This window comes from Zingiber officinale, chromosome 10A (genome assembly GCF_018446385.1).
Source record: "Zingiber officinale cultivar Zhangliang chromosome 10A, Zo_v1.1, whole genome shotgun sequence".
NCBI classification, from domain to species: Eukaryota; Viridiplantae; Streptophyta; class Magnoliopsida; order Zingiberales; family Zingiberaceae; genus Zingiber; species Zingiber officinale.
In genome coordinates, this window is record NC_056004.1 from 38,337,461 (window position 1) to 38,348,252 (window position 10,792).

Sequence of the window (10,792 nt, forward strand, 5' to 3'; positions counted from 1 at the left end):
CCGCTCATTACTTATGTTTCTAAATAAGTTTAGGAGTATTGCCAACGTTATAAGAACCTATAGGGTCACACATAAAGGGCAATTAGATGGAGATTAGATTCATATGATGGACCAAGAGAAGTAGGTTCATATAATGAACCAAATTAGATTAAGAGTAATCCAAATTAGACTAATTGAGTTGGACTCAATTTAATTCATGTGTTGAATAAGTCTAATTTTGACTATGATTCATTGAGTCAATTTAATTCAATGAATAGAGATTTATTAAATTAAATTGACTTGAATCAAAGGTTAGGTTTGATCAACCATGGGAGATAAAAAGGTCAAGTTTGACTTGACTTGAGAGGGAAGATAAATGGTCAAATTTGACTTGACCAAATGCCACCTCATTGTGACTTGGCATGGGGCCAGCCAATAATGATGTTCCACATCATCAAGGCTACATCATTGTGTGCCACCTCATGAGGAAGACCAAGAGCCATGACTCTTGGTGTTCCATGGAGGTATTAAACCTCCATTAAGTGGCCGGCCACTTTAGGTGTGTGAATGAATTGCATGGTGTGCTCATTCACTTCTTCTTCTTCCTCTGTACTTTTTCTCTCCCTCTCATCCTCCATTGCCGAGACTTCTCAAGGGTGCTATCACACTCTAAGTTGTTCTCTCCGCCTTTTTGTCTGTGTGGATACGTGTAGAGGAGTGTTCACTTGACACTCTACGAGATCCGGCAACCTTTGGACGAGCAGGATAAGAGAAGGGCTTCGCTACAAGGGTAACGCTCTTTTCATGTAGATCTAAGGTAGATCTAGTGTAGACAAACATGTACAAGATTATTTTATATATTTTTGCACGGATCCGTGGCTAGCTTCGGGGTTTCCACAACGCAAAAAGTGGTTTTTACGGCTCGAAATTCTAACACAATATACTCGCCGATTTGAAGATTTTGATATCGCTTAGGAAGTGGATCATCCAGGACACTTTGAGAAAAAGGAGAAATAATTCTCTCTGGCGAGCTATCACTAGCCGCCATCATTTTAGCTTTACGTTTCTCTTTGTCCGGTGCTTCGCCAAAGGATTCTTAAAATACAGGCCTTCGTCCTCCCTGTTCGAAAGGAGTACTAAGAAAAGCTCGAGGGCGTCTAGTCAGAGAAGAAATGGCCGGAGTAATATACATACGATCTTCCTCTTCCAATTCTTTTCCCTTCAGATGGTCAGTAGTCGAGATCGCTAGATTTTGAGCTATTGCCAGAGTAGCTCCAGCAAGAGCTTGTTGTTGTTGTTGTTGTTGTATAGCCTTCTGCGCATGAGTGCTAATAAGGAAATCCAGATCTTCACGACTAATAGTGAGTAGGTTCGATTTTCCAGCGTCTTCCATATTGCAATCTCAGATTCAGGTGAAGTTCCCACAGACAGCGCCAAATTTGATCCTGACTGAGAAGCTTGACAAAATGGAAAGCTGGGGAGAAAACTTACTGTTGATGAAGAAGAGCACCTGAGAATTCTGATCCGAGAAAACCAAAGCAGATCTGGAAGAATAAAGCCACCGAACACCCTCCTTATACGAAGACCCAGGGACGAAAGGAGGGATCCACTGAAGAACACCAAGATCTGGAGCTTCCCCTACTTCCTACGCACAAGAGACCAACCAACACTATTGTCAGTGACCTAAGACTAGGGTGGGAATCCCTGGCTAGGCCCTCCGACGCTTAAGTCAGTGATTTCTCTTAGTGTGGAAGAAAGAAGATGAACCGTGATCGAAATTAGGGTTTGTAATGGATAGTTGTGAGTGTGGTGAGCGTAAGCATACCTGGCCAACGGAGAGCATTCCCCTTTTTATACCACTTCATATAACCTCTGTAGTCATGAAGTGGACCCTGGTTTGTTAGAGTTTGCTATGAGATGACGTAAGCCGTGTACTTGCAGAAAATAACTTTTAAGGAATCTTTTTTGTACCCCAAATGTACCTTCTTTGTCATCTAGTGCTTGTAGAAGAGTCTAGAAATATTCTTCCCGCCAAATTAGTAAACTTGTTATACAATCACATATTACAGATATCTTCATTAAGTTATTTATGAATATTCTTAAAATATTTGTTCTCGCCCTGTCTTATAAGCTATATGGAGATATATTTATTGTCCATACCTGCTTACCCTATTTTTATTATGTTACAAACAGTTCGATCTTATACTATGATTTGTATCGGACAGAATTAAACCTAAGTTATGTCCGAGCGAGTTACTACTATTGTTCAACATATGTCCTAATCGGTTGATAATATACTATAGATCTTGTAAGGCCTTGTATCTTTTCACATCCAGATGTAATAATTTAGACAATCTTAAATTATCTATCTTAAACGCTTAAACCCTACTAATATTGGCCTACTTTTCTTAAGGTATTATCCCGGCCGATATTGATCTATCCTTCTCAAGGTATATCCCAGACGATATTAGCCTACTTTCTTAAGGTATATAGCAGACGATATTGGTCTATCCTTCTCAAGATATATCCAGGCCGATATTGATCTATCATTCTCAAAGTATATCCCGAACGATATTATCCTACTTTCTTAAGGTATATAGCGGACGATATTGGTCTATCCTTCTCAAGGTATATCCCGGCCGACATTAGCCTACTTTCTTAATGTATATACCGGACGATATTAGTCTATCCTTCTCAAGGTATATCCCGGCCGAAATTAGCCTACTTTCTTAAGGTATATGCCGGACGATATTAGTCTATCATTCTCAAGGTATATCCCGCCCGATATTAACGTTTGCTTAATTCTGCTATTTCCTTTCTCCTTCTCACTGGGGACCTACTAAATCTAACCCATATCATCTATCATGCCACAAATACAAAGACTGAAGCATATAAACGGAAAAGTTTGTAATTTTATTATCCTTAGGGCTAATATTGATTACATTAAGTTTGAATAGATCATTAGTTACATAACCCTTTCCTTAAAATATTCTATTTTTGGACAAAAGAACTCTATCTAACTCAAAAATAATGCGGAAGTCAAGCTTGGTTAAAAGTGATCCAGACGCTAGATTCATTTGAATGTCCGAAACATACAACACATTGTTGAGATTTAACTCCTTGCTTGAGGTTAGTTTCAGCACCACTTTTCCTTAGCCCATAATGTTCAAGGTTGCTGAGTTCTTCATGAATAATTTCTCTCTATCTTTGATTTCTTTAAAGTTTTGGAGTAGCTCCTTATTACAAAAAGGTAGATCCGCCACCACAGTGGCTCCCTAGTGCTAGTCTCACAGGTATGGAGGGAGGTAAATAAGTATACAGGTGGGAGGCACATGGTGCAGTGAATTTCAACCCCTAGCTGTTATACTAGACATATCATGCGACCACAATATGTGCTATGCCCTAGGGCCAGTAGCTCCTTGTTATTGTAAATATGATTGGTGACACTGGTATCAATCCACCATTGTCATGAGTTTGAACCCATTAGGTTCAGTTCGGAGATCACGACATAGAGATCGCCCATTTATGGTCCCTCGTTCAGGTTGGCCTCCAACTTCTTCTTTGAATTTTTACAATCCGAAGATTTATGACCAACTCGGTCATAGTTAAAGCATTTCTCAGAGAATTTCTTCTTGCTTATGTCTCCTTTGGCTCTCATCTTGGAAGACTTTGGATTATTCTATTTTGAGTTTTAATCATGCTCGATCACGTTGGCTTTCATAGTAGCCTGAGAGAATAATTTTCTCTCTAAACTCTTATTGTCTTCTTCAATTCAAAGTATAACAATGAGTTCTTTCATATTCATCTCCTTCTGCTTATACTTCAGGTAGTTATTAAAGTCCTTCCCATCGGAAGACAGCTTCTCAATGATTGCTGCACTTGGAAGGTTTCACTCATTACCATACCTTCTGAGTGAATCTAGTGCAGGATCACCTGAAGCTCTTGGACTTAGCTAATCATCATCTTGGAGTCAACCATCTTATAGTCTAAGAATCGATCCATAATAAATTTCTTAGCCCTAGTATCCTCCACCTTGTACTTCTTTTCTAGGGTCTCCCACAACTCCTTAGTCATTTTTTTCATGTTATACACAACATACAGTAAGTCGACAAGGTTGTTGAGGATGTAGTTTCAGCATAGGTACTCCGAATGAGTCCATACCTCCATTGCACTAATAGTCTGAACATCAGCATGCTTGGGAGGGGTCCTCCGTCAAGTACCAAGCCAGAGTGAGTGTGGTCAGATAAAAGAGCATATTTTGTTGTCACCTCTCGAAATTCAACCTAGTGAACTTCTCTGACGCCTTTCCCCATGATTGATTGGAGCATTTCCAATCGGGGAGGAGGGTGCCTTCACATGTTAAGCCTGTTGCATCTCAACTATTTCTGTGGTCATCTCAACATAACCAAATCTGTTTTAAGATTGTTGGGCAATCTTGTAGTTGAAGATAGAGAGAAAAGATCTGAATTCTCAAAAATTAAATTAAACTTATCAGTTGAGTTGACTTGAGCTGATAATATCAGGTTGCCAAGCAAGGAAAGACTAGCTGCTTGGGATGACTAAGTTGACTAGAAAACTGAGTTGTCTTGTATGCTCAAGTGCAGACTTCTGGCTGCCGAGTCTGAGTACAGACTCCAGACTACCGAGTTTGAGTGCAGACTCCCAACTACCGAGCTGAGTGCAAACTCTCAACTCCTAAGTATAGACTCCCGACTCTGAGTTCTGACTCTCGACTCCGAGTGCTGACTCCCGACTCCAAGTGTCGACTCCCGACTCTGAGTGCAGGAAAGAAGATGTTGAGGTCTGCTTTCAAATAGTTTCCTTAAAATAGATTAGTCTTGCTCCAGCTGTGCTTTAAGGTATTATGATGGATGTTCATTTCACATGAAACAACTGTAGAACCACGTACACAACCAAGCACTGGTTGTTCATGGTGAATTGAGAAAGTACCTGATTGTTATCATGGGCAAAGCACTGAGCGGAAATGCATGGCGGAGAGAAGATTTTGGGAAACGAAGGTGGATGAAGATTCTCTTCTTTGCTATAGCTTTCGCTTCTACGTCTCTCTCCTACGGAAGAACATGGTCTCCTTATATAGAAGCATCATCCTTCATCTGCATTGAACAACAAGTAAAAGTCATTCAATGCTCAAGGCTTAATGATAGTCGTCGGCCCTCAATGGTCGACCATTACTATCCAGGAGATTACGAAATCATCATTAATAATTGTTAATACTTCTGTTACCCTCTTTAACAACAAGCAAAAAGAATCCATGGCAAAATATTGATTGTTCTATTTGGGAAAATTTTATCCCAATCAATCTAGCATTCAATGCGCACAAGTTATGCTAGCACATGAGTCAACTTAGTTCAGTGTAATCTGGGTCTTAGATTCACACTCCTATATATTCACTCATGAGAAAAAGTATCTTCCCATATATTTATTCATATCATTCATGCATGTAAAATAATATAAACCAATACTAAAATTGTGAAAGTGGGACTAAAAATAAATTCAATGAAGTCTCTTCTTCCCATCTTGTTTTCCATTCACATATTTAATAATTGTATGTTGAAAAAAATTAGTGGATAATTCCAATCAAAAAAATTATTGTTAGAAACTCAAGGAATTCAAGATGATGAGAAAACATGCCAGAGACTTTTCATAGCATGACCACTTCTAGCAAATGACATGGCATTTTCAGGTTATCAAAATGAACATGTAGCCTTTATAGATTTTGGCGAAAATGTTAATATTGTTCTTCTCCAATTTACTGACTTGGATATATGAGTTTATACATACAGCTCAAATAACTGCATCAATAAGGAGAATCCAACTAAAATGTTCCTTAAAAATAGAATTTTTAAATCATCAATAAACAGGTTTTCAAGAATCGAAGGAATAAAAGGATGACGATACATGTATAGAAACAGGGAGGGAAATGGGAAAGTTAGCGGCAGTAAATTATTTCTATTGCTAAAAAGGAAATTTATTTTCAATCACTAATTTAATAGAATAATAAGTCATCGCTAATTCAGCCGTTAATAGACAATTTTCTTATAATGTGTGTTTTTTACATCGAAAATAAATAACTCATTGTCCCAGACGTGATTGTCTCCGATAACGATGGTTGCTGTGTGCTGCCGCTTGGAGGAGGGAGTGAAGGCTGTTGGACTTCTGTTGCGGGAGAAGATGGAATAATGATGATCTTCCAAATGATGACGATGGTGAGATTGAAGACCGCCCTCATCGTTGCTTGCTATTGTGAAGAAAGTAGGGGAAAAAAGAAACTACTGTTTGGTGGTTGGAAACACCCTTGCTGCTATTGTTAGGTGGAATTGAGGAAGAGAAGAGTAGATGTGATTGCTATTGTTGAGAGAGAGAGAGGAGAAATAAGAAACGATTGGGAACAAAGAGAGACAACAAGGTGGTGCTGTTGATGGAAAGATTAAATAATATAATTATTATAATCAGTACTATGAATATGATAAATTTAAAAATAATATCTTTTACTATGACTCAGTCAAAAGAAAAAATAATAATAAAGCAACCTCCTATTTTTCAAATTAATCTCACAGAAATAATTTTTTTCTTTTTAGGATGTCCACAACCAACGGATTTCCTTGTTCCTGTTTTTCCTCCAAATATATCTTTGATTTTCAAAATAATAAATAGATAACAAAGACGCCACTCTAACATTACTAAGGGCATCTCGAGTGGTAGGAGCTCTCATAGAAATTTTTATGATCCCTACAACATTTAATACTATATCAAAAGTAAAAAATCTCATTCATTTCTATACTATTTTTTTCAAAAAAAATTCATTATCAAATTATAAACGTCATTTTAATTTTTTTTAAAATTAAAAATAAAATGGAACCACTCTTCAAATCCAAGCTTAATTAAAAAGAGCTGCCTCCTTGTGAGGGAGCTCCTTTGTGGTTGATCTATAGATCCAATATATTGAATTATTCATAGTTTTCTTCTTTTAAAAATTTTAGCTCTAAATTTCAAAAGAGTTAATGCTTTATAAAGCAATATTAATTTAGAAAGAATAATAGTTAACAAAAAGTAGAGAATAAGTTATATAGTAAATGTAAGAGTAAAATAATTTTAAAAATAAAAATAACCACTAAAAGTATAAATTTTTCTTGTAATTAATTTTGAAAAATATAAATTACAAAAGTATTTTAAAAATAATTTTAAATTTTTAAAATAATATTGGGGTTGTTCGTCTTTTGAAAGTATTTAATGTAAATATTAACATATAAACGTGACATGTAAAATTTATTACATGTATTCCTTATAAGACTTTTTCTCAACATTTTTTTTATAATATATAAAATTATTTTTTATCTTTTTTGATAATCTATTTTTGACATTTGAAGTTTTGTTTGGCAATTAATCTGACGCATAAATTAAAATTAATGAATAGGCAACGACCAAAAACCTATCCATTCACATACTAATTTCTATATATACCCTATATTTTTCAGAAATAGAAAAAATATATATAAATCTGTTATATATAACTTTAATTTGAACAAAAAATAATTTTAAAATACAAAATTTTTTAATGTATCTGCTGACTTTAATTTTATTTATTAAAAAAATTTGATTAAAAAAAAATCGAAATTCAGATTTTAGATAAACATCAGTAAAAACTTTTTTTGGTAAAATTTGGAGTCCCTTAAATTCAGATTGTACAAAGTTTTAATTTGGATTTATAAAATTAAAAATTATTATTAATGTTGTATTTATTGTCTTCATAATTTTTTTCCACCTTGGATTTGATTTTATTATAATATTCTATCATAACTGAGAAATGATAAATAAAACTACAAATCCCCTTTTAAATAATTTCTAAAAAATGCTTATAAAATTTAATCAGTTTATCATTAATCTTTTTAGGCTTTTAATTAACCTTTTAAACTCATCAATACTAGCTCCAATTCATCATATCTGCATGCAATCAGAAATAGAGAAGATCCATCTCATTAATGAATCAAGTAATTATGAAGATTTACGTATCGATTCCCAATTAGTTCCATGCACACACGAAGCGTGTTCCCATATTATATTTATTGTATTGTATTAATTAATATTGCCCTGCATTGTTATCCTTCCCTTCCCTTTTAATTTTCTTGATTTGCTAATTCCGTTGATTTATTCAACTACAATGAGGATAATTATTTAGACATAGCTTCATTAATCTATACATATTTATCGGAAAAAGGATTTTTTTAGAGTCTATAGAAAAAAGGGAAAAAAAAAGTGTTTTCAGTATTGATGGAGATGGAGATCGAAGGCGCCGCCGACGATACCGAAATCTTTCACAAGGCCAAGCATCCTATTACTCTCAAGGTATTGCGTGCGCTAAATTAAATTTATCTGTTTCAGTTTGTTAATCGCGCGTGCAAATTAAATCTGCAATCTTTTGTTTGAGAAAATTTTTGATGTTTTTAAATTTGATGTTTATGATCGATCATGGAGTTTGAAGATGTGGCGTACAAGATCAAGAATACGAACAAGATCGAGCGCGAAATTCTCAAGGGTATTTCCGGCTCGGTGGCTCCCGGCGAGATGCTGGCCATGCTTGGCCCCTCCGGCAGCGGCAAGACAACGCTCCTCACGATCCTCGGTGGCCGCATCATCCACAGCCGCATATCCGGCAGCGTCGCCTACAACGGCTGCCCGTTCTCCAACGCCATCAAGCGCAACATTGGCTTCGTGACGCAGGACGACGTGCTCCACCCGCACCTCACCGTCGCCGAGACGCTGATGTACACCGCGTTGCTCCGCCTCCCGAGCACGCTCCCGCGGGCGGCGAAGGTAATGCGGGCGGAAGCCGTGTTGGCGCGGCTCGGCCTCACGGCCTGCCGCGACGGAATCGTCGGCAGCACGCTGGTGCGGGGGGTGTCCGGCGGCGAGCGGAAGCGGGTGAGCATCGCGCAGGAGATGCTGGTGGACCCCAGCCTGCTGATGCTGGACGAGCCCACCTCAGGGCTCGACTCCACCATAGCCGGCAGGATCGTGTCGACGCTGTGGGAACTCACCGGCGGCGGGAAGACCGTGGTGATGACCATACACCAGCCGTCGAGCCGCCTCTTCTACATGTTCCACAAGATCTTGCTGCTGTCGGATGGCAACCCGATCTACTTCGGCAAAGGGTCCGAGGCAATGGCCTACTTTGCTCGAATAGGGCACGCACCAACTCTGACAATGAATCCTGCTGATTTCCTTCTAGATCTTGCTAATGGTACGTACATCCATGTCGATTTAAAAACTTTGTATTCAATTTCACATTCTACTTGAATTTTTTCATGATTTTACATAATGGATTTGGACCGTACCGTACGTAGGAGTATCCTCAGATGAAACAACAGGAGAAAGAGCATCTACTAAACAAGCTCTGGTGGCTGCTTATAAACAACACTTGCATGATCAGGTGCGCGAGGAGATTTCAAATCTAAGCAAACATTCCAGCGAACATGATCCTGGCAAGATGACAAGTGAATGGTGCACTACTTGGTGGGACCAATTCACAGTGCTACTGCAGAGGGATCTCAAGGAAAGGAAACACGAAGCCTTCTCCTTGAGAAAAATCGCACAAGTTTTAGCAGTGGCCCTGCTTTCAGGAATCCTATGGTTTCAATCCGAAGGACATGTTCAAGACCAGGTAATCAATCAATCAATCCACCTGTCGTCTAACTCTTCACTCCATTTCTAACTCCAAATTGCATGTATCATTTTTTTTCAGGTGGGTCTTCTTTTCTTTGTTGCTGGATTCTGGGTTTTCTATCCAGTTTTTGAAGCCATATTCACCTTCCCGCCAGAGCGAGCATTGCTAGCCAAGGAACGATCCTCCGGGATGTATCGCCTCTCATCCTACTTTGTCGCGAGAATAGCTGGGGATCTTCCGATGGAACTCATCCTACCGATCGTTTTCATCACAATCACGTACTGGATGGGCGGCCTGAAGCCATTGGCAGCTAACTTCTGTGCGAACCTTGGTGTTTTGCTCCTGGGTGTATTGGCAGCTCAAGGCTTCGGACTCGCACTCGGAGCACTCGTCATGAATCTGAAAGCTGCAACGACACTCGGATCAGTTCTCATGCTGTCTTTCTTGCTCGCCGGGGGATTCTACGTGCAGAACATTCCGCCTTTCATTGCGTGGATCAAGTACATCTCTCTCCTCTACTACACATTCAAGCTTCAGATAATAACTCAGTACTCTGCTGAAGATACATACCAGTGCACGCCCACTGTGAGATGCCCGATTTCGGAATTCCCGTCGATCAAGATGGTCGGTTTTGGTGATAGAGTCTGGACAGCGGCAGCGCTGGTCATCATGCTCTTTGCCTACCGATTTGTTGCTTATCTTGGCCTCATGAGGGTGGGTGTTGCACGGTAAGATTAGGCGCCGTGCATAGTGAAAGGTAGAGACTTGTTGGGTTATATATTCTTAGAGATAATTGAATCAGGACGATAGGTTTCTTGATTGAGATTTGCATTTTTATGACCTTCAACTTTCCAGTTTAAAATTCTTTCATTTGTTCAGCATTCACATTGCCTAAACAATTATTTGGAAGAAAAAACGTGTACTATCTACACAAGCTACCGAGCAAGGCACACAAAAGTATTCATAGGACTCAACTTTCTCATTTAATAGGGCCAATCAAACCTCACTCCCTTTGAATGGTGTTTTTCTAGGGTTTCAAAATAGCTTGCTTTAGGCAGCATTTTTTAGTCTTTGGATTTCCTAAATAGTCCTTGTCTGCGAGAAAATTCCCTCAAAATGCTACTCAACATG

The 10,792-nt window shown here is 38.5% G+C and overlaps 1 protein-coding gene across 1 annotated transcript; it reads left to right on the forward strand.

Annotated features, from left to right (window-relative positions):
* Positions 1-8,466: 8,466 nt before the first annotated feature.
* LOC122026607 (ABC transporter G family member 9-like) lies at positions 8,467-10,393 on the forward strand. The gene is made up of 3 exons (XM_042585343.1): positions 8,467-9,238; positions 9,342-9,658; positions 9,740-10,393. The coding sequence occupies exons 1-3, from the start codon at positions 8,467-8,469 to the stop codon at positions 10,391-10,393; spliced, it is 1,743 nt and encodes a 580-aa protein (XP_042441277.1).
* The last annotated feature ends 399 nt before the right edge of the window (positions 10,394-10,792 follow it).

What these genes read in the sequence shown, in the direction of transcription:
- LOC122026607 (XM_042585343.1), top strand. Translation starts at nt 8,467, where the DNA reads ATGGAGTTTGAAGATGTGGCGTACAAGATCAAGAATACGAACAAGATC. An exon ending in CCTTCTAGATCTTGCTAATG is followed by an intron (nt 9,239 to 9,341) that starts GTACGTACATCC and finishes TACCGTACGTAG; the next exon opens with GAGTATCCTCAGATGAAACA. An exon ending in AAGGACATGTTCAAGACCAG is followed by an intron (nt 9,659 to 9,739) that starts GTAATCAATCAA and finishes ATTTTTTTTCAG; the next exon opens with GTGGGTCTTCTTTTCTTTGT.